This window comes from Hypanus sabinus, chromosome 4 (genome assembly GCF_030144855.1).
Source record: "Hypanus sabinus isolate sHypSab1 chromosome 4, sHypSab1.hap1, whole genome shotgun sequence".
Lineage (NCBI taxonomy): Eukaryota > Metazoa > Chordata > Chondrichthyes > Myliobatiformes > Dasyatidae > Hypanus > Hypanus sabinus.
In genome coordinates this window covers 86,016,162-86,043,374 of record NC_082709.1, presented here as the reverse complement: position 1 = coordinate 86,043,374, position 27,213 = coordinate 86,016,162, and the positions used below count along the sequence as shown (strand labels likewise).

Genomic DNA, 27,213 nt, shown 5'->3' with positions numbered 1-27,213 from the left:
TTAATTAAGAGGAAGGTTATGAAAGTACTCAATAAAAGGTCCCCAGACCTTATGAAACTTTATATCCGAATTAAGAATTGAATAATGAATTTTTTCAAGGTCTAAACAGGACATAATATCATTAAGCCATTGAGCATGCGTGGGTGGGGCAACATCTCTCCATCTAAGGGGGATTAAACGTCTAGCCAGGAGACAAGCAAAAGATAATATTCGACACTTAGTCGAACTCAAACGTATATCAGTCTCACCCAAAAAAACAAACAGAGCAGTTAAAGGGTTAGGTTCTAAGTGGTGATTCAGAATACAGGATAAAGTTATAAAAATGTTTTTCCAAAACTTCTCTAAACCAGGACAGGACCAATACATATGAATAAGAGAAGCCTCGCCCCTCTTTCATTTATCACAAAGAGGACTAATATTAGGGTAAAATCAAGATAATTTAGATTTAGACTAATGGGCTCTATGAACAATCTTAAACTGTAAAAGGCAATGGCGAGCACAAAGAGAGGTTGAATTAACCGATTTGAGAATCAAGTCCCAAATCTCATCAGATAAAGAGATATTTAAATCATGCTCCCAAGCCATTCTAATTTTATCCACGGGGGCACGCCGTAAGAATGCTAATTTATCACGAATAAATAATACTAAACCTTTACCCAGTGGATTAATAGAAAGAAAGAAATCCATAACATTTTTCTCGGGCATTTCAGGGAAGTTAGGAATTAAAGGATTAATAAAGTGTCTAATTTGGAGATATCTAAAAAAAATCGGCATAAGGCAGATTGAACTTAGCAGAGAGCTGTTGAAAAGATGCGAAGCGATTATCAATAAAAAGATCTTCAAAATGTCTAATGCCCTTCCTATACCAATCATAGAATGTTGTATCATACATAGTAGGTAAAAAAGGTGATTATGTAAGATGGGACTAGAAAGGGAAAAACCATAAAAACCATAAAATTTCCTAAACTGAGCCCATATTCGCAAAGTGTGTCTAACAAGAGGATTAACAATTAGTCTAGACAAACTAGTAGGGAGTACAGAGCCAAGGGGACTTTTCTCTTTGGAGAGTAGAAGTATGAGAGGGGATTTGATTGAGGTCTACAAGATTATGAGAGGCATAGTCAGTACCTGTTTCCCAGGGCACCAATAGCAGACACCAGAGGGCATATGTACAAAACTAAGGGAGGGAAGTTTAGTGGAGACATCAGTGGTAAGTTTTTTACACAGAGGGTTGTGAGTGCCTGGAATGACTTGCCAGGGATGATGGTGGAGGCTAAAACATTAGGGGTATTTAAGAGCCTCTTGGACAGGGACATGGATGAAAGAAAAATGGAGGGTTATGGGGTAGTGTGGGGGTGTGTGGGTTTAGTACTTTTTTTAAGGATTATATGGGTCGGAACAACATGGAGGGCTGAAGGGCCTGTACTGTGCTGTAGCGTTCTATAGGAACAGACCAGTCTGCTGGAGGCCAAAGATGGCCTGTCCAGGGATTAGAGCACTGTGTATGTGCATGGGTGGCCAGGTTGGGGGGGCTGGGGTGGGAGGGAGGAATGGTGCTTGTTTTGCAGTTGTTTCTTTGTCACTTCCTACTTTTTGTTCTGTTGTATTGTTCTGTTCCGCTGAGCATGGTCAGCAAGTTACGTTGGTGCCAGAATGTGTGGGCTGCCCCCAGCACATTCTTGGTTGTTAACATAAATGGCGGATTTCACAGTATGTTTCCATGTACATAGATAAATAAATGAATCCAAATCCGATCTGAATCTGAATCTATCCCAGAACATCTGTTTAGGATTCCTCTGAGATCCACTCAACAATCAGAATTTTATCCAGATTAAAGTCACGCTGTTAACGGTTAAGCACATCATCCAGAAGGCCTATGTGGTGGTCCATTATCACATCGTGGAGCGAGCATCATGTTCACATGTTTTGGAAATCACTTTTTGTAATTTAAAATAAACAAGCCAAATTGCAAATGCTGGGAAAGCAAAGTAATAATAAAGATGCAAAAACAAGGTACAATTATGTTACTGGATGAATAATCTGGAGGATGCCAGTTCAAATCCACTCCCATAGCAGTCTGAGAAATCAAATTCCATTAAAAGAAATCAGGAGCAAAAAAGTCGGTGTCAAGAAAAGTGACTGAGTAATTCACTGTTACAGAAAATTGATTGGTTCATTAATAAACTTTTGTTTAAGTCTCACTCCAGAGGTTCAAGCAAAAATCGAAACCAACATCCCCATACAGCACCGAGAGAGCAAGACACTATCCTTTGGATGTGATATTAAATCAAGGACTGTTTGCTCCCACAGGACGAAGTAACAGATTTAAATGCTGCTATTTTGAAATATGGGCAACTTGCCCTTTAATCCTCCAAAAGATTTCACTTAAAAATATTACCTGGTCAAAATATCATTACCATTTGTTGCAAGTAAGCAGTCAGCTTCCCTGCATGCATCAATAATTCAATATAAAACTGGCTGCAGAACAGAGGAATAGAGCACAGTATCAAGCTCTTCAGTCTATCTAGTCCATGTGACCTTCTGACCATAGCCCTTCCCACCTTTCTCACTGATGTACCTATTCAAACTTCTCTTCAGTGTTACAGCTAAACCTGCATAAAATGATAAGATATAGGAGCACAAATAGGCCATTCAGCCCATCAGTCCAGTCTGCCAATCCAATGTGGATAATTTATTATCCCTCACAACCCCATTCTCCTGCCCTCTCCCATAAGCTTTGACACCCTTACTGTGCAAATGCATTTCTTAAAAGCTTCAAATTGCAGGGGTTCTCAACCTGGGATCCATGGATTCCTTGCTTAATGGTATTAGTCTATGGCATTAAAAAGTTTGGGAATTCCTGTCCTAATGTATCCATGTCTGTGCACTCTTATGTATTTCACACACCCACCACTGTCTGTGTGTAAGTAATGTACCTTCGACATCCCCCCTAAACTTTTCTCCAATCATCTTAAAATTATGTGTCTTTTGATATTAACCATTTCTGCCTTGGGAAAAAGTCTTTGAGTGGCCACTCTCTCTCCATCTTATCATTTTGTGTACTTCTGTCTAGTCACCTTTCATCCCACTTCACTTCAAAGAGCAAAGGTCTAGCTCGCTCAAACTACTTTCGTAAGACATGCTCTCTAATCCAGGAAGCATCCTATAAACCTCCTCTGTACTCTCTCAAAAGCTTCTGCATCTTTCCTATAATGAGGCGACCAGAAGTAAGCGCAATATTCCAAATTTTGACTAACCAGGGCTTTATAGAGTTGCAACATTACCTTGTGGCACTTGAATTTAATCCCTCAGCCAATGAATACCAACACATATTCCTTCTTCACCACCTTATCAACTTGTGTGCCAACTTTGAGGGATCTATGGATGAACCACAAGATTCCTCTGTTTCTCCCCACTGCCAAGAATCCTACCATTAACCCTGTATTCTGCCTTCAAGTTCAACCTTGTAATATTTACTTTGGGGATTGTCAATACCTCAGAGGGTTAGAATGAGCCATGTTCAAAATCAAGTTTATTGTGATTTCAACCATATATTATTAAGTTCCCTCGCCATTCGAAGCATGCTACCTTTTCATGAAGACACATATGCAATGTTTTAGGAACAGCTTCTTCCCCTCTGGGTTTCCACCCGAAATGTTGACTGTGCTTTTCTCCATAGATGCTGCCTGGTCTGCTGAGTTCCTTCAGCATTTTGTGTGTGTTGCTCTTCCCCTCAGCCACCAGATTTCTGAATGCCAAGCCTCACTTGAACACTACCTCACTCTTTTGCTAGATTCAAAATAAACCTGTAAAGGTAATGTATAAATATGAAAATTAAACGTATTTGCTGGTAATCAAGAGGGTCCAGAGGAGCTTTATGAGATGATCCTAGAAAATGAAAGGGTTAATCTATGAGGAGTGTTTAGTGGCTCTGTGCCTGTACTCACAGGAGTTTTGAACAATATGGGAGGATCTCATTGAAAACTACCAAATATTGAAAGGCCCAGATAGAGGGGACATGGACAGCATGCTTTAGATAATGGGGAAGTCTAGAATCAGAAGACCGAGCCACAGAATACAAGGATATCCCTTTAAAATAGAAATGAAGCAGAAATGACTTCATGGAGGATGGTGAATCTGTAAAATTCATTGCCAGAGATGGCTGCAGAGGCCAAGACATTGTGTCCATTTAAAGCAGAGGTTGATAGGTTCTTGATTAGTCGGGTATGGTGGAGTAGACTTGATAGACCAGATTTCCTGCTCATACACTTACAGTCTTATAGGTTGAACTCTTGACCTCACAGTCTACCTCAAAGTGACTCGGCCCAAAGTGTCGACTGTTTATTCCCATCCAAAGATGCTGCCTGACCTGCCAAGCTTCTCCAAGACCTTGTTTATGCTGCTTGTTATGACCTTTCCCTTTATTGTCTATCTGCCTTGCCCTTTCTCTGTAACACTTCCTGCTGCACTCTCTATTTGATTTCTTTGCACAAGCTCGGTGTGTTGTTGTAATGAAACAGTCTGTGTGAATAGTCTGTATCACCATACCTCGCAACATGTGACAAAAATGGAGTAATTTACCAATCTGTTTTGCAGTATCCTATATGACTACATTCATAAAGCCTGAATCAACAATTTGCAATAATTCAGTGCTGTGCAGTGGACTGTTTTTTATCCAGAGTCTTCAGCAATATCCATGAGGGAAAGAGGAACTTGCAGAGTTATCTCACACACACTCCCTCCTCCCAGTTTCCATGATGACTTCATCAGCTATCACTGAACAAACAGCAATATTGATTTACATTTTTTTAAAAAAAAGGTCTATGGAAATTAAAACATCCCAAAAAAATAACTGCATAGCTATTCTCAGTAACTTCACAGAAAAGCCAGTATTTGCACTTTGTATCACTTTACAACACATTACGTAGGAGCACAGTGTGGAACCTTGATGGTGTTAACTGAGATGGATAAAGTGTACAGTCAATCATTACCACTAGAGTATGCAAGTGAGTTACTCAAGTTAAAGCCATTGGTGCCCTCAGGTGACAAGAGTTAGATAGTGCAACAAAAAATGCATAACTTTATAATTTGTAAATAAACTTCCCTGTGCAGTTTAAGCAAAAATAAACTGTAAAGAATATGAGGAATTTACTAAAATATGTGGAAAATTCTAGCTGAAGGAGGCTTTCTTTTGGACATTTTCAGTTGAGACCTTAACTGGCTTGTTTTCAGACCCAGATTCAGATTTATCACATGTACATCAGTGAAATGTGTCATTTGCACTAACAACCAAACTAAAGATGTGCTGAGGCAGCCCGCAAGCATCGCCACATATTCTGGCGACAGCTTAGCATGCTCAAACTGCTCAGCAGAACAACACAGAACACCAGCAAATATAACAACAAAAGCAAAGAAATAAACCCCTTCCTCCCTCCCACCCATGCACAGTCAGTCCTCCAACTCCAGCAGAAAGAAAGACTACAAGAATTGTTCAAATGAAAACAAAATCTGCAAGAAAAATTCATGTTGAAAACTGTCTATGCAGAAAGAAACAGTTAATATTTCTGGTCAATGGCATTTCATTATTTAATCTCCCTTTTCCAATCTTCCTCTTCTTCCACCTTTCTTACCACATGTCCTCTGATATTCAACATTTCTAAGCTGGTCTGCTGAAAGAATGAGAACAGAGAAGGTCCTTGAACTCAAATGTCAACTGCCCACTTCCCTCCACAGATGTTACCTGATTTGCTGATTTCCTCCTACGTTTTGTGTGTTGCTACAGATTCTTGCGTTTCCATCTCTAAGACTTTAATCTCATCTATAGTTGGTTGCAGGGGCTTTCTGGGCAAAACTGCCAACTGCACTTGTATAACAACATTAATGATTGCTCTTCAAAATCAGTCCACTGGCAGCAGAGTGCTTCTAGGTGTTCTTAAGCTCCTACCAAAATTATTCCTTTTCTCTGTTCCAGTGTAGTTCTCTATTTTAATTAATTACCCATTTCAAGAATTCCAACTGCACTATTTAGTATGTACAACAGTACAGCAAAGGAATAGGCACTTGAGCTCACCATATCTGTGCCAAACACAATGCTAGTCAAACTAATTCCATCTGACTACATGTCCCTCTATTCTCTGTCTATGTGCCACCCAAAATGCTTCTTGCACGTTGCTATCATTATCTGACTCAGATTCACTTATCATGTGTACGTTAAAACAGTGAAATATGTCAACAACCAACCCAAACTAAGGATATGCTGGGGGCAGCCACAAATGTCATCAAACATGAATGTTATGGTGAGGTTGTATAAGGCACTGGTGAGGCCGAATTTGGAGTATTGCATGCAGTTTTGGTCACCAAATTACAGGAAGGATATTAATAAGCTTGAAAGAGTGCAGAGAAGGTTTACAAGGATGTTGCTGGGACTTGAGAAACTGAGTTACAGAGAAAGGTTGGATAGGTTAGGACTTTATTCCTTGGAGTGTAGGAGAATGAGGGGAGATTTGATAGAGATATATAAAATTATGATGGGTATAGATAGAGTGAATGCAAGCAGGCTTTTTCCACTGAGGCTAGGGGAGAAAAAAAACCAGAGGACATGGGTTAAGGGTGAAAAGAGAAAAGTTAAAAGGGAACATTAGGGGGGGCTTGTTCACACAGAGAGTGGTGGGAGTGTGGAATGAGCTGCCAGATGAAGTGGTAAATGCGGGCTCACTTTTAACATCTAAAAAAAACTTGGACAGGTACATGGATGACAGATTTATGGAGGGATATGTGCCAGGTGTAGGTCAGTGGGACTAGGCAGAAAGACGGTTTGGCACAGACAAGAAGGGCCAAAAGGCCTGTTTCTGTGCTGTAATGTTCTATGGTTTATTGGTTCTATTCTAGAGCCAACATAGCCTATCCACAGGGAGACTGAAAGCCTGGCTGAGTGATGCCTCAACAACCTCTCACTAAACATCAACAAAACCAAAATCAGGAAAAAGAAGCCAGAAGTCCATAAGCCAGTCCTCATTAGGGGATCAAGGGTGGAGAGGGTCCATAATAAACAGTTGACACTTTGAGCCAAGATGCTTCATGAAGACTGAGGTTATAACAAAGGGTGGAAGTGGAGATAAGCTCACACTACTATTAAATGCTCCCAATGGAGTGCACCTCAAATAGCCTCTGACAACCAAGTCCAGCTCCTGGCCTTCACATGTGGCTTAGCTACTAAGCCTGACAGAACCATTTCTACTGACAGGAGAAGGGGCAAAGACTGGTTACTTGAGCCTTAAAACCAGTCACTTCAGGCAGATAGGGCTCATTAGCCGTGTTTAGCAGCTCATCTAGATGAAGAAAAAGTCTGATCTCAAACTTCCACTGTACCCATACATGGCTAAGGCTTCGAGAGTAAGCTCCAAGGAAAACTCCTTACCTGGAGTCCCTAAGGCAGTCCTACGTTGAGTTCAATGCTGACAGGCAATGCTACAATGCTGATGATGCCAAATTGTACTGGTCTCTGCCATTCCTTTGAATTAATTAGCTACGTGGAGAGGGGAGGGCTACTACATAGGCAACAGTTTTCTCTCCATTATGTACTGCCCTGGCTTGCATACTAGCTTACGTGTCATGCAGACAGCTGGGACACTACATCCATGGTCGACCCATGGGTCTCAAAGAAATCATAAGACCATTCACAATGACCGATTAACCTACTAACTGGTATGTCTATGGACTGTGGGAAGAAACCAGAGCACAGGAAGGAAACCCACGCATTCATGGGAAGAATGTACAAACTCCTTATAGAGGGTGCTGGAATTGAACTCTGAATTCAGGAACACCCCACGTTGTCACCTTAACTGCTAAACTATCCTGACGACCCATACTATCCCTACACTGACAGAGTACGTGATGGAACAGTGTAGAGGCAGGTTTTCTCCATATCTGATACATGCTGTACTTGCTGTGGGAAGGTTTGATGGGCAGTGTAGAGGGTGCCTTGTTCTATATCAAACTGTTGCTCTGTGAGAGCTTGAATTATTAGTGGAGTGTGATAGAGTCACAGTGCAGCACAGCACCAATACAGGCCCTTCAGCCCCACCAGTCCATGTCGACCACAGTTCCAATTTTCTATGCTTAGCCCATATGCCCACCCGCTATCCAAATACTTCTTACATGATGCTATGGTATCTGCCTCAACCACTTCCTCTTGCAGCTCATTCCAAATCCTCACCACCCTCCGTCTGAAAAAACTTTAGCCTCTCATTCTAAGTCCGTGCCTCCTGATTACGGTCTCCCCAACTCTGGGGAAAAGACTGTTACCATCCATAAGAATTTCTATAAATAATTCCACAGAATAAAGCATACAGTAAGTAGGTCAGAAAAAGTACTAAGGTAATCAAACTGTATCATGGTGTCCACCCTGTTCATGGACTGTTTGTCCCACTCCCACCTGAGAGAAGGCTATGTAACATCCACACCGGGACCACCAGACTCAAAAACAGCAGCAGGTCGGCTAATCAACACCTCCACCCACTAACCCACCCCTCCACACACCCCATCACCAGTACTTTTTCATTTCCTCCTCGTCACCTTATGTATAGAAACTCCTATGCCTAGCACCACTTTACACACATACTTCACAATCAGTATATGTACATAAGCTATCTTCTTTATATATATATTGTGTTTTTTTAATTATTGTGTTCTTTATCTTATTGTGTTTTTTTTTTAGGTAGATCAGATTTGGAGTAACAATTATTTTGTTCTCCTTTACACTCATGAATTGGAAATGGCTTTAAACTATCTTGACAATCTGCCATGTAACAGAGAAGCCCAGAAAAACCCCATATACTCCCCCCTTGTTCAATCCTTTCCCACCTATGTTCGTGACAATTCTCACGCTTTGAATTTTTTCAATGATTTTAAGTTCCCTGCCTTATTTTCACCATGGATGTCCAGTCCCTATATAGCTCCATCCCCTACCAGGAAGGTCTCAAAGCTCTCCGCTTCTTCTTGGATTCCAGACCTAACCAATTCCCCTCTACCACCACTTTCCTCTGTCTCACAGAATTAGTTCTTACTCTCAATAATTTCTCCTTTGGCTCCTTCCACTTCATCCAAACCAAAGGTGTAGCCATGGGCACCCACATGGGTCCCAGTTATGCCTGCCTTTTTGTTGGCTTTGTGGAACAGTCCATGTTCCAAGCCTATACGGGTAACCGTCCCCCCTTTTCCTTTGCTACATTGACGACTGCATTGGCGCTGCCTCCTGCACGCATGCTGAGCTCATTGACTTCATTAACTTTGCCTCCAACTTTCACCCTGCCCTCAAATTTACCTGGTCCATTTCAGACACCTCCCTCCCCTTTCGTGATCTTTCTGTCTCCATCTCTGGAGACGGCCTATCTACTGATATCTACTATAAACCTACAGACTCTCACAGCTACCTGGACTATTCCTCTTCCCACCCTGTCTCTTGCAAACTCCCCTTCTCACAATCCCTCCGTCCCCACCGCATCTGCTCTCAGGGTGAGGCTTTTCATTCCAGGACAAAGGAGATGCCTTCCTTTTTTAAACAAAGGGACTTCCCTTCTTCCACCATCAACACTGCTCTCAAATGCATTTCTCCCATTTCCCGCACATCTGCCCTCACCCCATCCGCCTGCCACTCCACTCGGGATAGGGTTCCCCTTGTCCTCACCTACCACCCCACCAGCCTCCAGATCCAATGTATAATTCTCCGTAACTTCCGCCACCTCCAACGGGATCCTACTACCAAGCACATCTTTCCCTCCCCCCTCTTTCTGCCCTCCGCAGGGATCGCTCCCTACGCAACTTCCTTGTCCACTCGTTTCCCCCCCCCCCCCCATCCCTTCCCACTGATCTCTCTCCTGGCACTTATCCTTGTAAGCGGAACAAGTACAACACCTGCCCTTACACTTCCTCCCACACCACCATTCAGGGCCCCAGACAGTCCTTCCAGGTGAGGTGACACTTCACCTATGAGTCAGCTGGTGTGGTATACTGTGTCCGGTGCTCCCGGTGTGACCTTTTATATATTGGTGAGACCTGACGCAGGGACTGACGAAGGGACTCGGCCTGAAACGTCGACAGCGCTTCTCCCTATAGATGCTGCCTGGCCTGCTGTGTTCCACCAGCATTTTGTGTGTGTTGTTTGAATTTCCAGCATCTGCAGATTTCCTCATGTTTGCCCCATATACTTAATTCAGTTCAGCAAGGCTTCACCTCCACAGACATCTCTGTAGTTACCACCTGACACAACAGACACATGGCACAGCAAAAGGAGACTCCCCTCCTGGTTTGTGGTTGTGCATGCGAGTGAAGTCCACAGGCCAGTCGCTTTCCTTCTGAGAAATACTGCAGCTTAAGTTGTGCAAACTAGTGTGTTTCTTGACAGAGCCGGGAAAGGCTATGCTGTAATATACCAAACAGGAGAGGGACAGGGATTCATAAAGTTGCAACAATCCGTAAGGAGACCATGAAATGTTTCTTCAAATGGGAAATGACTTTATGAACAGAGAAAACACTAAGCATACAAGTAGTCATGGTTAGACCACACTTAATAGCCCACAACTTTGGTCTCCAAGTAAGAAACACAGAAATAAGAGAGGAAGAGCATGCAGGAATCATGAATATGATGCCAACACACAGAACGAACGTTTCTCTGGTGAGACTCCACAAGATGTTTCCTCTAGAAAAGAGAGCTGATCTAATAGAGGGCTTTCAATTTATGAAATGGCAAGATGGATAGGGAAATGCCATTTCTACTTGGAGGATAGTTAAAACTACCAGCTGTTGGATTGGGTGTAGAATTGTTATTTTTCTTGCAGTTAAATGTGTTTGTACTGTTATATAATTACCCATATACATTTTCAGTTAAGTTTTCCAGTGGTTACGGTTGCCTCTGTACTTTTCTGAAAACTTCCTGGTTTCAGTGGCGGTGTCATATTACTTGAATCTGGCTATCCTATTGGTTAATTGCTATCGATGGAAGTACTTCTACTAGTGGTTCTGTTGGAGAAGACCACACTACTTTTAGATTTCTCTTTTCTTTGTCTCTCACAATGCTTCTTCTTCCTCTCTTTCTTTGCTCTTGTAACACTTAATAAATTGATTGTAAGCAACAAGCTTTAAGCCTCATTCTTGACTTCGGGATCGCAGAAGCATCAGGATCCAACAGAGCTATAAATCAAAGACAGTTCCTAACAGATCCAGTAAGGAATTCAAGAGCCATTGCTTTACCCAGAGAGTGTATTCTGGCCTCTGGAGGCGCAGTTCATTTTGTTCATACATCACTTCCTGTACACAAGCTGTTTTTATAGCACTTACTGCACGGTAATTATTATTCTGATTTACAGCATATACATCTCCATCCACTCTTCATTTACCTTGAAACAGCAATATCGGTGTATTACAAATTAAAAGAAAACAGCAATATCGGTTTTTTACAAATCGGTGTTTTTGTTTTACAAATTAAAAGAAGTCCCATTAAAAACCCTGGAAGAAAGCTTCCACATCAGGCGATTTTTGAGAAGTTGGTTAGCTCGCCACATAGCTGTATATCCACACAGACAGTGAGTAGAGAGTGAGAATAGGATGCAAATTTCTCTACCATAGAGGGGGCTGGGGGGAACAAAAGAGATGCAGCCAAGGGAAACAGGAGAAAAAACAGATTATGCTGTTGGTGAGAAAAAAGGGTAAAAGAATGTTTGTGTAAGAAGAGAACATCACTGTAATCTTACTGAGTTGAAAGATCCACTGTAAAATTCTACTTCATTCACCAAAGCTTTGAAACAGTTTTAGAATCCATCACAAATATACTGCAGGTTAATTTAGTGAAATTTGTGCTTAGCCAAGATGCCAGAGTTTCAAGTGCCTGAGCCCATAAAACAGCTCTGCCAAATCTCTATTCCAACAAAATTCTTGCACTGTTGTCCACATTTAGTCACTAATACTCTCATCGCAAGGTGAAGCAATCAAGGGATAAAATGTGCCTCCAACGCCTCAGGAAGCCCCTGTGGACTTGCCCAAAATAATCACAAGTCCTGCTTGCCAACCCCCTTCCACGAGCCAATCCAATCATTCTTACCTCTGTGAGAAACCTTTCCTTAAACTCTTCTGCATTGAAAATATCCGTTGACAAGCGATCTAGGAACACAAGGCAAAAAACATGATGAAATATCATCCACTGAAAAACACACAGCTGTTTCAGTTTTATTCTAGGAATAATGGGGGAACAGAAATACTATATATATTACAGATTCTGGGTATATGACAACCAGGTGACAATGAGCTTACTGCAGGATGCTGTCCTTCTTTGGCCAAGTATACAGATACTGCTTTGGATGGTGAACAATCCCTGCCAACTCCCCACGAAAGCCCACATCATGGGTTTTCACCACCACATTCTCATTAACATTAGAACATAGAACATTACAGCACAGTACACGCCCTTTGGCTCATGATATTGTGCCTACCTTTAAACTTACTCTAATATCAATCTAACCCTTCTCTCCCACATACCCATCCATTTTTCCTTCATCTAGAGCCTCTTAAAAGTCCCTAATGTATCTGCCTCCACCACAACCTCTACTAGCACATTTGATGCACCGTCTTTGTGCAAAAAATGTACCTCATTCTATACTTTCCTCCAATCACCTTAAAATTATGCCCTCTCATATTAGCTATTTCAGCCCTGGGAAAAATTTGCCGGCTGTCAACTATGTCAATGCTTCTTATCATTTATTCCAGCTCTATAAAGTGACCTCTCATCCTCCTCCACTCTAGCTCTGTCTCATCCAATATATCTCCATGCACTCTAGTCCAGACAGCATCCTAATAAATCTCCTCTGCACCATCTTTAAAGCTTCTGGAATTTACTCATAATGAGGGGACCAGAACTGAACACAATTCTGCAGGTGGAGTCTAACCAGAGATTTATAGAACTGCAATATTACCTCATTGCTCTTGAACTCGTTATCTGACTATTACACCTATGAACATGCCAATAAATCAAACATCTTCCTAATCACCCTATCAACTTGCATGACAACTTTGAGGGATCTATCTGTGTGGACCCAAGATCTCTCTGTACTTCTACTATGCTGACCTTCCAATGTGAATCACATCACACTTCTCCAGATTGAAATCCATCTGCCGCTTCTCAGCCCAGCTCTGCATCTTGTCAATGTGACATTGTAACCTATGACAACTCTACAACAGGGATTCCCAACTTGGGGTCCACAGACCCCTTGCTTAATGGTATTGGTTCATGGCAATGGGAACCCCTGCTCTGTGCCATCCACAACATGATCAACCTTTGTGTCAGCTACATTGTAAGATAGTCTTTCTGGATGAATAAGCAGGAACTCATTGTTGTGCTATGTTGGTAAACCCAAGCATTACATAAGCCTCAACTCCAACCAAACCAGTTCTTCCTATTAAGTCCACCAAGTGTTTATCCATCAAACCAACATGGGCCTGAAATGTTGGCAGGATATAAGACCATCTCAGCCCAATCGCACCTCAGTCCACACGAGGATAAAGCCAGCTGTGGTCAGTGGGCAGTGCTCCTCATTCTGAGTCAATGGTAATTCAAAGTCCAAAAGACTTGAGTGGAAAAAGGTCCTCTTGAAGCAATATTAGAGTCAAAAATAACACACCAGTGAAACAGGATCCTTACCCACCTAGTTCACCCTGATCTTAAACACCATTTACACCAGTCTTTCACTAATCCCAATGTATTCTCCTCATGTCACCATTACCTCCTATCAGGATGGCATGGTAGTGTAGCGCTAAGTGTAACACATTACAGAACCAGTGATTGAGGGTCAATTCCCATCACTGTCTGTAAGGACTCTGTACTTTCTTGCTGCGAAGGCATGGGTTTCCTCTGCAAGCTGCAGTTCCCCACTACATTCAAAGGATGTATGGTTAGTGTTAGGATTAGTGAGCTGTGGGCATGGTTAGGATTAGTGTTAGTGAGCTGTGGGCATGGTTAGGATTAGGGTTAGTGAGCTGTGGGCATGGTTAGGATTAGTGTTAGTGTGCTGTGGGCATGGTTAGGATTAGAGTTACTGAGCTGTGGGCATGGTTAGTGTTAGGATTAGTGAGCTGTGGGCATGGTTAGGATTAGTGTTAGTGAGCTGTGGGCATGGTTAGGATTAGGGTTAGTGAGCTGTGGGCATGGTTAGGATTAGTGTTAGTGTGCTGTGGGCATGGTTAGGATTAGAGTTAGTGTGCTGTGGGCATGGTTAGGATTAGAGTTACTGAGATGTGGGCATGGTTAGGATTTGGGTTAGTGAGCTGTGGGCATGGTTAGGATTAGGGTTAGTGAGCTGTGGGCATGGTTAGGATTAGTGTTAGTGAGCTGTGGGCATGGTTAGGATTAGGGTTAGTGAGCTGTGGGCATGGTTAGGATTAGGGTGAGTGAGCTGTGGGCATGGTTAGGATTAGGGTAAGTGAGCTGTGGGCATGGTTAGGATTAGTGTTAGTGAGCTGTGGGCATGGTTAGGATTAGGGTTAGTGAGCTGTGGGCATGGTTAGGATTAGGGTTAGTGAGCTGTGGGCATGGTTAGGATTAGTGTTAGTGAGCTGTGGGCATGGTTAGGATTAGGGTTAGTGTGCTGGGAGCATGGTTAGGATTAGGGTCAGTGAACTGTGGGCATGGTAAGGGTTAGGGTGAGTGAGCTGTGGGCATGGTTAGGATTAGTGTTACTGAGCTGTGGGCATGGTTAGGATTAGTGTTACTGAGCTGTGGGCATGGTTAGGATTAGTGTTAGTGAGCTGTGGGCATGGTTAGGATTAGTGTTACTGAGCTGTGGGCATGGTTAGGATTTGGGTTAGTGAGCTGTGGGCATGGTTAGGATTAGTGTTACTGAGCTGTGGGCATGGTTAGGATTAGGGTTAGTCAGATGGGGGCATGGTTAGGATTAGGATTAGTGAGTTGTGGTGATGGTTAGGATTAGTGTTAGTGAGCTGTGGGCATGGTTAGGATTAGGGTTAGTGAGCTGTGGGCATGGTTAGGATTAGGGTTAGTGTGCTGGGAGCATGGTTAGGATTAGTGTTACTGAGCTGCGGGCATGGTTAGGATTTGGGTTAGTGAGCTGTGGGCATCGTTAGGATTAGTGTTACTGAGCTGTGGGCATGGTTAGGATTAGGGTCAGTCAGATGGGGGCATGGTTAGGATTAGGATTAGTGAGTTGTGGGCGGTTAGGATTAGGGTTAGTGAGTTGGGGGCACGGTTAGGATTAGGATTAGTGAGCTGTGGGCATGGTTAGGATTAGGGTTAGTGTGCTGGGAGCATGGTTAGGATTAGGGTTAGTGAGCTGTGGGCATGGTTAGAATTAGGGTTAGTGAGCTGTGGGCATGGTTAGGATTAGGGTTAGTGAGCTGTGGGCATGGTTAGGATTTGGGTTAGTGAGCTGTGGGCATGGTTAGGATTAGAGTTACTGAGCTGTGGGCATGGTTAGGATTAGGGTTAGTGAGGGGGGCATGGTTAGGATTAGTGTTAGTGAGCTGTGGACATGGTTAGGATTAGTGTTAGTGAGCTGTGGGCATGGTTAGGATTTGGGTTAGTGAGCTGTGGGCATGGTTAGGATTTGGGTTAGTGAGCTGTGGGCATGGTTAGGATTAGAGTTACTGAGCTGTGGGCATGGTTAGGATTAGGGTTAGTGAGTTGGGGGCATGGTTAGGATTAGTGTTAGTGAGCTGTGGGCATGGTTAGGATTAGTGTTAGTGAGCTGTGGGCATGGTTAGGATTAGTGTTACTGAGCTGTGGGCATGGTTAGGATTTGGGTTAGTGAGCTGTGGGCATGGTTAGGATTAGTGTTACTGAGCTGTGGGCATGGTTAGGATTAGGGTTAGTGAGCTGTGGGCATGGTTAGGATTAGGGTGAGTGAGCTGTGGGCATGGTTTGGATTAGGGTTAGTGAGTTGGGGGCATGGTTAGGATTAGTGTTAGTGAGTTGGGGGCATGGTTAGGATTAGTGTTAGTGAGCTGTGGGCATGGTTAGGATTAGGGTTAGTGAGTTGGGGGCATGGTTAGGATTAGTGTTAGTGAGTTGGGGGCATGGTTAGGATTAGTGTTAGTGAGCTGTGGGCATGGTTAGGATTAGTGTTAGTGAGCTGTGGGCATGGTTTGGATTAGGGTTAGTGAGTTGGGGGCATGGTTAGGATTAGTGTTAGTGAGCTGTGGGCATGGTTTGGATTAGGGTTAGTGAGTTGGGGGCATGGTTAGGATTAGTGTTAGTGAGCTGTGGGCATGGTTAAGTTCAAAGTAAATTTATTATCAAAGTACAATTACGTCACCATATACAACTCTAAGATTCATTTTCTTGTGGGCGTACACAGTAAATCCAAGAAACACAATAGGGTTAGGGTTAGGGTTAGGGTTAGTGAGCTGGGGTCATGGTTAGGATTAGGGTCAGTGAACTGTGGGCATGGTTATGGTTAGGGTGAGTGAGCAGTGGGCATGGTTAGGATTAGTGTTAGTGAGCTGTGGGCATGGTTAGGATTAGTGTTAGTGAGTTGGGGGCATGGTTAGGATTAGTGTTAGTGAGCTGTGGGCATGGTTAGGATTAGGGTTAGTGAGCTGGGGTCATGGTTAGGATTAGGGTCAGTGAACTGTGGGCATGGTTATGGTTAGGGTGAGTGAGCAGTGGGCATGGTTAGGATTAGTGTTACTGAGCTGTGGGCATGGTTAAGTTCAAAGTAAATTTATTATCAAAGTACAATTACGTCACCATATACAACTCTAAGATTCATTTTCTTGTGGGCGTACACAGTAAATCCAAGAAACGCAATAGGATCAACGAAATACTGCACACAACAGGATGGACAAATAACCAGTGTACAAAAGGCAACAAACTGTGCAAATACAAAAGGAAAAAACAAGAAAGAATAAAGTAATAATAATAATAATAAATAAATAAGCAACAACTACCAAGATCATGAGATGATGAGTCCTTGAAAGTGAGTCCATAGGTTGTGGGAATAATTTAGTGATGAAGCTAGTGAAGTTGAGTAAAGTTATGCCGTCTTATTCAACAGCCTGATGGTTTAGGGGTAATAACTGTTTCTGAACCTGGAGGTGTGGATCTTGAAGCTCCTGTTCCTTCTTTCTGATGGCAGCTGTGAGAAGAGAGCATGGCCTGTGTGGTGGAAGTCCTGGATGATGGGTTCTGTTTTCCTGCAACAGTGCTCCATGTAGATATGCTTAATGGGGGGAGGGCTTTACCTGTGTTGGACTGGGCCGTATCCACAACTTTTTGTAGGAATTTGTATTCTAGGGCGTTGGTGCTTCCAACCCTGGCTATGATGCAACCAGTCCATACAATCTCCATTACCTATCTGTAGAAGTTTGTCAAAAGTTTCAGATGTCATGCTAAATCTTGGCAAACTTTTAAGGAAGTAGAGGTGCTGTCGTGACTTCAACACAATTGTATTTACATGTTGGGTCCAGGACAGATCCTCTGAACTGATAATACCAAGGAATTTAAAATTGCTGAGCCTCTCCACCTCTGATTCTCCCAATGGGTACATGACCATCCATTTTCCTCCTTCTGAGGTCAATAATCAGTTCTTTGGTCTTGCTGACACCAAGTAAAGGTTGTTAAATGGCACCATTCAGCCAGATTTCCATTCTCCCTCCTATGTACTGATTCGTCATCACCTTTCATTTGGCCAACAACAGTTGTGGCATCAGCAAACTTAAATATGGCTTTGGAGCTGTGCTTAGCCTCACAGTCATACATAAGTATAAAGCAGGTAGATAAGAAGGCTACAGCCTTGTGGTGCACTTCTGCTGATGGAAATTGTTGCCATCCAGACTGCAGGTCTGCAAATGAAGAAATCTAGGATCCAATTCACAAGGAGGTATTGAGGCGAAGGTCTTGAAGTTTATTCATTTAGTTTTGAGGGTATAATGGTATTGAATGCTGAGCTGTAGTCAATAAAGAGTGTCCTGGTGTATGCACCTTTGATGTCCAGATGTTTCAGGGGTTAAGTGAAGAGCCAATGAAATGGCATCTACTGTGGACCTGCTGTGGCGGTAGACAAATTGGAGTGGGTCCAAGTCACTTCTCAGACAGGAGTTGATATGCTTCATCACCAACCTTTCAAAGCACTTCACCACAATGGCTGTAAGAGCTACTGGACGATAATCATTGTGGCAGGCTGCTATGCTCTTCTTAGGCACCAGTAAAACTGAAGCCTGTTTATAGCAGGTGGGTACCTCAGACTGCTGAAGCAAGAAGTTAAAGATTGTGGTGAACACTCCAGCCAGTTCATCAGCCCAGCCCTTTATTGATCAGCTAGGTATCCCATCTGGGTTGGATGCTTTCTATGGGTTCACTCTCATGTTGGCCTCAGAGACTGAAATTAAAGGATATTTGGGGGGCTGTGGAAGTTCATGAAAGCTCCTCCATGTTTTGATGGTCAAAGCAAGTATAGAAGGCATTGAGCTCATCTGGGAGCAAAGCTTTGTTGTTTTCTGTGTCACTTGGTTTCACTTTGTAAGAGGCCGTATCATTCAAGCCCTGAACCAATCAGAAGGGAACTTCAGGATCACCAATCAGATCTTCACTGACTGATATGATATGGAATTTGATTTGTGGCAGCAGTACAGCTGAAAAGACATAAAAATAACCATAAATTACAAAATAAATAAATACTACAAAAAAGAAGAATAGTGAGGTAGTGTTCATGGACCATTTGGAAATCTGATGGAGATGGGGAAAAAGCAGTTTCTGAAGCATTAAGTGTGTATCTTCAGGTTCCTGCACCTCCTCCCCAATGACAGTAACGAGAAGAGGTCGGGTCTGGAAGGTGAGGGCGCTTAGAGATGGATGCCGATGTCTCTTAAAGATGTTCTCGATGATGGGAGGCCTCGTGCCCATAATGGAATTAACTAAATCTAGAATTCTCTGAAGCTTTTGCAATACTGTGCATTGGAGCCTCCTACCACCTAAATTCTTGCAACATATCCAAAGTTTAAAGAATGTATATGTCACCATTTCCGATCCTCAGATTCATTTTCTTGAGGGCATTCACAGCAGAGCAAAGTAATAAAATAGAATCAGTGGAAAACTACACACAAAGGACAAACGTCCGAAGTGAAAAGGCAAACTGTGAAAATGGAAAATAAATAAATATATAATATTGAGAAGAAGACTTGTAGATTTCTTGAAAGTGAGTCCAAGCAGCACCTGCTGTTGGCTATTGTTAGTGCAAAACCTTACTCCCAACATCAGGATTTAAAGTCACAAGAATGAAGAAAGGGAAAGAAACATCTAAACACAAGGGGTTCTGAAGATTGAAATCCAGAGCAACACAAACAAAATGCTGGAGGAACATAGCAGATCAGGCAGCATCTATGGAGGGGAATAAACATTTGATATTTTGGGCCAAGGTCCTTCATCAAGACTATCCAACCTGAAAGTGGCCTCATCATGACAGTAGAAGAGGTCCTGGAGTGACATTTTGGAATGGGAATGGCAGTTGGAATTGAAACAGTTGGCCACCGGGAAATCCTGCTTTTTGTGGATGGAGCGAAGGTGCTCAACAAAGCAGTCCCCCAGTTCTACATCAGGTCTCGCCAACGTACAGGAGGCTGCATCGGGAGCACCGGATACAGTAGACGACCCCAACAGAGAAATCTAAATAATGTTTTCTCTTTTTTTTTTGCAATTGAAACAGTAAAGTCACACAGACTCTGTGAACCTAATCCCCTGATATCTTCTGTGGCTCTTGGATCATATTCTGATTAAAATTCAACTTGATTGACACAAAGATCAACATTATACAGCACACACTACTACAAGCTGCACTAACATGCACCAAGCATTTCTCACTGCAAACACCCAGCTAGTCCAAGATCAACAATTCCTCCACCTAACCCTTTTGATTTTCATTGCCTCTGTGACACACATCATCTAAGTTCTGTAAACCTAACCCAAGTTCCTTAAAAAAAATCTCTGTGCATGGTTTTTGGGTTGAAAAAAAAAGTCTTCCATATAAAATTTAATCTGACTGACAGAAAAATCAACACATCCTACGCAAAACACTGTCGTCTAACAACGATTGATATTACTTTTAATGCTCACAGACAAATATTTTTCCTGTAAATACGAAGGATTCTCTGATTGACTATTTGTAATTGGAACCATCCAGGAAAAACATGCTAAACTAACGCATTTTCTTTAGACTGGGGAAATGGGGACGGTTGATCTCACATGTATTTACAGGGACACACTGTCTTACACAGAGGGTTACAGAGGCAGCATACAAACCCACAAACGCTTAAACATACAAAACATATCTAACCCAGGACACTGCTCACAGTACAGGACGTGCTGTGACAATGGGTAGTTAAAACTGTGTAATACTTCACAGGCACCAGCTAAACCTGCCATCAGGATCACATATACAGGTGCCATAAAAAGGCTAGCAATATCATGAAGGTTCCCACTCACCCTGCTCACGGACTGTTTGCCCCACTTCCATCAGGGAGGAGTCTAGGTAGCATCTACCCCAGGACCACCAGACTCAAAAACAGTTACATCAAGCTGATCAATACCGCTACCAACTAAGCCACCCCACCACTCCTACTTTATAATTTCCTGTCAGAGTCAACCAATATGCAGGTATTCCTGTACCTAGTGTCACAGTAGATGTGAGTGGCACTGGGCAATAGTCATTCAACACCTTCACCTACTAACCCATCTCTCCACACCCCCCATCACAATGACTTTATCATTTCCTGTCAGGCACCTGATGTACAGACACTCCTGTACCTAGCATCACTTTTCAGACATACATTCAATCTATGTATATAATCTATCTTACATACAATGGATTCCAGTTTATTGGGATAAACTGGGACCAGAACATTTTGGCCCAATTAACTATCATTTAATTAAGTAACAAATTATGCATTTAAATGAAATACATTATAAATTAGAACACTATCAATACTACTGCAGTATTATAAAACTGTGCATTAGTTCCTAATAGAATGCATCACTGCCGTATTCTTTTGACTATAAATGAGCAACATTAGCAAAGACACCTAGTGCAAATAATGGATGACCTTCATTGCCTTCTTGCATAATGTCAAAATAAAAAAATAAAATTATCAAAAATCACTGCTTTTTGAATTGACGTTCGTCAACCCAAATGGATAACACAAGCACATACAACTAACACTATTTAAAAATTGCTCACTCCATAATGTCTAATGGCCATTTGTCTCATAATTGCTTGAAACCATAGTGAGGAAAACATTTCTGAATTGTTATACTTCTTATTTTTCACCTACTATCAGTGACAAAAATCATTGCTTTTTGAATACAAACACATGCAACTGATGCTATTTAAAAACTGTTCACTCTCAGCATGGTGCAGTGTCTAACAGCCACACAAGTGAATGCAATTGACACTAGTTAGTCTCCTGTCCCAATTAAATGGCATAGTGTCCCAAATAAATGAAGGGAATCCTAATCACAAACCAAAGAAAATCTGCAGATGCTGGAAATCCAAGCGACATACACATAATGCTAGAGGAACTCAGCTGGCCAGGCAGCATCTATGGAAAAGAGTGAACGGTTTTCGTTTTGGACCATGACCTGCTGCTCAGTGAGTCATGACCAGTCTGTCCTGCTGACTAGCCTGCTGTCTTCCTCCAGCATTTTCTGTATGATGAAGCTATTTTCTCGATTAGTTTTTGTTTAAGAGTTGTCCAAGCAAGCAGCTGTCCCAATTAACCACAGCAAATTAACCGGAATCCACTTGTGTGTTGTTTTCATTGTGTTCTTTATCTAATTGAGTTTGTATTTGTGCTATATTGGATCCAGAGTAACAATTATTTCCTTCTCCTCTCTCTTGAGACAGTAAACAATCTTGAATCTTGAACACCACAAAGGATCTATCTACGGCCAAAAACCCATCAGTGCAATCAGAAAGAAGGCATGTCAGTTGTACCAATTTGATAGGAGTAGAGGAGGTTTAGTATGTCACCAAAGGCTCTTGCACATTTCTAAAGCTATAAGATTTGCTTTATTTGTCATATGTACATCGAAACATACAGTGTGGTGTTTGTTACTTGTGTTGGAAAAGTACTAGGGGCAGCCCATAAGTGCCATCGCACACCTGGTGCCAACATATCATGACAATAATTCACTAACCCCTACCTACGCATCTTTGGAATGTGGGGGGAACTGGACATCCAGAGGAAACCCACACAATTACAGGGAGAACACACAAACTTCTTACAGACAGCAATGGGATCTTACAGCTGGTGCACTGTAAAACACTGTGGTCAAGATGGAGGCTGTGTACAAAGCTCCAATGGTTGACATCTGCTGGATAGATCCGGAAACCTTTTTCACTTCTTCCATGTTTTTTTCAATTGTTTCTCATCTTGAATGTGATTCTGGAACTGTTGGAGCCTGTGTTTTGCAATTTGGGTGTTTCTGCGCTCTGCCATCTCGGAGAGGATTCCAGGAGGCAGAGTAGTGTGAGTGAACCTCACGGCAAGAAGGCTGCAGGATGGGGCACAAACCAATGTTTGGCTCCATTTTGCCAATTATAGCTTCCATTGTTCGCTGAGTGATGAAGGAGATTGAAGCATCGAAGCGAGTGCAGAGGGTGAGTGCCCGCTGCTTGCCTTTTGGTTGCTTGCTCTGTACCGGAGAGGGGAGTGCCAGCTGCTGCACACAGAGATGGTTGCCCAGGTTTTTTCTGCGTTTTGGATGTGGACTTAGAATATAGACTCTATTGTTCAATCTTAGTGTTTATATTCTGTGTTTTGTTTTCGCCCAAACTTCTCAGTTTTTTTGTGTGGGGTGCGGTCGATGTGCCTGATCCATTTTGTTTGTTTTTTTATGCAGGAAGAGGGATTTGGGAGTCGATATTTCTGTTCATTTTTGTTCATTTTTTGAGAGGGAGGAGGGATCTGCGGGTTGGTGTGCCTGATACGGGGGTTGGTGTGCCTGATCTGGGGGTCAATATGCCTGATCTGGGGGTCGATATGCCTGGTCTGTTTTGCTCAGTTTTTATTGTGTGGGAGGAGGAATTTGGGAGTTGATGTGCCTGATCCGGGGCTTGATGTGCCTGATCTTGGGGTTGATGTGCCTGACCTGGGGGGTTGGTGTGCCTGACCCGGGGGTCGATGTGCCTGATCTGGGGGGCGGTGTGCCTGACCCGGGGGACGATGTGCCTGATCTGGGGGGCGGTGTGCCTGACCCGGGGGACGATGTGCCTGCTCTGGGGGTTGGTGTCCCTGATCCGGGGGTCGATGTGCCTGATCTGGGGGTCGATATGCCTGGTCTGTTTTGCTCAGTTTTTATTGTGTGGGAGGAGGAATTTGGGAGTTGATGTGCCTGATCCGGGGCTTGATGTGCCTGATCTTGGGTTGATGTGCCTGACCTGGGGGGTTGGTGTGCCTGATCTGGGGGGCGGTGTGCCTGACCCGGGGGTCGATGTGCCTGATCTGGGGGTCAATATGCCTGATCTGTTTTGCTCAGTTTTTATTGTGTGGGAGGAGGAATTTGGGGGTTGATGTGCCTGATCTGGGGGTCGATGTGCCTGATCCGGGGGTTGATGTGCCTGATCCGGGGATCGATGTGCCTGATCCGGGGGTTGATGTGCCTGATCCGGGGGTCGGTGTGACTGATCTGGGGGTTGATGTGCCTGATCCGGGGGTCGATGTGCCTGATCCGGGGGTCAGTGTGCCTGATCCGGGAGTCAATGTGCCTGATCCGGGTGGATGTGCTTGATCCGGGGGTTGATGTGCCTGATCCGGGGGTTGGTGTGCCTGATCTGGGAGTCAATGTGCCTGATCCGGGTGGATGTGCCTGATCTGGGGGTTAGTGTGCCTGATCCAGGGGTTGATGTGCCTGATCCGGGGACTAATGTGCCTGATCTGGGGGTCGATGTGCCTGATCGAAGGGTTGTTGTGCCTGATCCTGGGGTTGATGTGCCTGATCCGGGGGTTGATGTGCCTGATCCGGGGGTTGATGTGCCTGATCCGGGGACTAACGTGCCTGATCCGGGGGTTGATGTGCCTGATCCGGGGGTTGTTGTGCCTGATCCGGGGGTTGATGTGCCTGATCCGGGGACTAACGTGCCTGATCCGGGGGTTGATGTGCCTGATCCGGGGACTAACGTGCCTGATCTGGGGGTCGATGTGCCTGATCGAAGGGTTGTTGTGCCTGATCGAAGGGTTGATGTGCCTGATCCTGGGGTTGATGTGCCTGATCCGGGGGTTGTTGTGCCTGATCCGGGGGTTGATGTGCCTGATCCGGGGACTAACGTGCCTGATCCGGGGGTTGATGTGCCTGATCCGGGGACTAACGTGCCTGATCTGGGGGTCGATGTGCCTGATCGAAGGGTTGTTGTGCCTGATCGAAGGGTTGATGTGCCTGATCCTGGGGTTGATGTGCCTGATCCGGGGGTTGTTGTGCCTGATCCTGGGGTCATTGTGCCTGCTCCGAGGGTTGATGTGCCTGATCCGGGGGTCATTGTGCCTGATCCGGGGGTCGGTGTGCCTGATCCGGGGGTCGGTGTGCCTGAACCGGGGGTTGTTGTGCCTGATCCGGGGGTCGGTGTGCCTGATCCGGGGGTCGGTGTGCCTGATCCGGGGGTTGTTGTGCCTGATCCGGGGGTTGTTGTGCCTGATCCGGGGGTCGGTGTGCCTGATCCAGGGGTCGGTGTGCCTGATCCGGGGGCTAGTCTGCTTGATCTGGGGGTTGTTGTGTCTGATCTGGGGGTTGATGTGTCTGATCTGGGGTTCGTTGCGCCTGATCCGGGAGTCAATGTGCCTGATCCAGGGACTAACGTGCCTGATCTGGGGGTTGATGTGTCTGATCTGGAGTTCGTTGCGCCTGATCCGGGAGTCAATGTGCCTATCCAGGGACTAACGTGCCTGATCTGGGGGTCATTGTGCCTGATCCGGGGGTTGTTGTGCCTGATCCGGGGGTTGTTGTGCCTGATCCGGGGGTCGTTGTGCCTGATCCGGGGGTTGCTGTGCCTGATCCTGGGGTTGATGTGCCTGATCCGGGGGTCATTGTGCCTGATCCGGGGGTTGATGTGCCTGATCCGGGGGTTGCTGTGCCTGATCCTGGGGTTGATGTGCCTGATCCGGGGGTCGTTGTGCCTGATCCGGGGGTTGGTGTGCCTGATCCGGGGACTAACGTGCCTGATCCGGGGACTAACGTGCCTGATCCAGGGGTTGTTGTGCCTGATCCGGGGACTAACGTGCCTGATCCAGGGGTTGGTGTGCCTGATCCGGGGACTAACGTGCCTGATCCAGGGGTTGGTGTGCCTGATCCGGGGAGGGACTAACGTGCCTGATCCAGGGGTTGGTGTGCCTGATCCAGGGGTTGGTGTGCCTGATCCGGGGAGGGACTAACGTGCCTGATCCAGGGGTTGGTGTGCCTGATCCGGGGACTAACGTGCCTGATCCGGGGGTTGGTGTGCCTGATCCGGGGGTCGTTGTGCCTGATCCGGGGACTAAAGTGCCTGATCCAGGGGTTGGTGTGCCTGATCCAGGGACTAACGTGCCTGATCCGGGGGTTGATGTGCCTGATCCGGGGGTCATTGTGCCTGATCCGGGGGTTGATGTGCCTGATCCGGGGGTCGTTGTGCCTGATCCGGGGATTTTTATTGTTCACAGTTATATACTTTGATAATAAGTGAACCTTTGAACCTCATTAACTGCTACATTGCCATGCTGCAGTATGCTGGAGAGCATTCTGACCGATCGCTCATCGCCTAGCATGCAGCCTCCAATACACAGAAGTGCAAAAGGCTGCAGAAGGCTGTAGATTCAGACAACTCCATCTCGGGCACCTGGAGGAAAGCTATGGAGTAACGGGGAGGACCTGCGAAGTCCTTACAGACGGTGGTGGGAATTGAACCCCTGACTGGTAAAAGCTGGTACTATAAAGCAAGATTTCTACAAACAAAGCCGAAGCTCCCTTCTGAATGCTACCAAGGAAATACAGTAGGAATAAGCAGGTTTGAGGAGGGGAAATGGTTTACGTAGGTTGGTTGGGGAGGGAGGTTGAATGAATAAGGAGCACATTCACTCTATCTGCAACAAACATGACTGCAAACTTTATGAAGGTGCAAGCTGACCACTCCTCACTCCACATAAACGGCTCCTCTGTGGACGGTTAGGAACAGCAGGTTTCTGGGAGTGCATATAATAGACAATCTCACATCCCTCCACACCATCTCTTTGGTCAAGGAAGCACAGCAAGCAGTGTTTCCACTTCCTGAGGAGACAGGAGAGCAAGGCTCCAATTCCCCTTCCCCCATTCCAAATCATTTTTACAGGAGCACCATCAGTTACGGAAATTACAAGACATCTGACCGCAAGTCCCTATGAAGGATTTCGAGGGCTGCTGAGAGGATCATCAGAGGCTCTTTTTCACCTGTCAAAGATATTTATCAGGAGCGCTGTGTACATAAGGCCCTTAGCATTGTTACGGAATGCTCTCATTTGTCCAATAATCTCTTTGACTCTCTATTACCAAGCAGGAAGCACCATAGCATTAAGATAAGAACTGTTGGGATGAGAAACAGGTTTCCGAGACTGTGAGACTACTGAACTCCCTGGCACCATCTAAGTCTCATTGTGTATAACAGTAGCATCATGCTGTTTACTGTTTAATGTATTTCATAAATGCACCTTATTATTTGTTAATTTCATTGTAGCAATATTACTTTCAGCGTCTATGTGAGTTTTATGCACTGTGTTGTGCACCTTGGTCCGGAGGAACATTGTTTGATTTGGCAGTACACATGTGTACTGTTGATTGACAATTAACTAAACTTGAACTTCAACTTGATTTCCTGGTGGACAAGCATTTTAATTCCAAACCCCATTCATATTCTGGCACATTGCTCCATGGCTTCCTCTCCAGTCACGACGAGGCCACTCACAGGTTGGAGGAGCAATACCTCATATGCCAGCTGGGTAGCCTCCGACATCGATTTCTCTAACTTCTGGAAATTTCACCCCCTCACGTTCTCTCTTCTCCTACTCCCCATTCTGGCTCCTACCCCTTCTCTTCTCCTCACCTGCCCATACCTCCCTCTGGTGCCCTCCCCCTTCATTCACCTCTGCTATTAGATTCCTTCTTCTCCTTATTCAGCTTTTTCCACCCATCATGTTCCTGCTTCTCATTTTACCAACCTTCCCCGC

The 27,213-nt window shown here is 44.4% G+C and overlaps 1 protein-coding gene across 1 annotated transcript in view; it reads right to left on the bottom strand.

The window, feature by feature from the left end:
- nhej1 (nonhomologous end-joining factor 1) overlaps nucleotides 1-27,213 on the bottom strand; it is a 382,674-nt gene that overhangs the window by 286,937 nt on the left and 68,524 nt on the right. Inside the window, exon 5 of the mRNA XM_059967614.1 lies at nucleotides 12,095-12,153. Within this exon, the coding sequence (XP_059823597.1) occupies nucleotides 12,095-12,153 (59 nt within the window). The remainder of the gene's footprint in view (nucleotides 1-12,094; nucleotides 12,154-27,213) is intronic.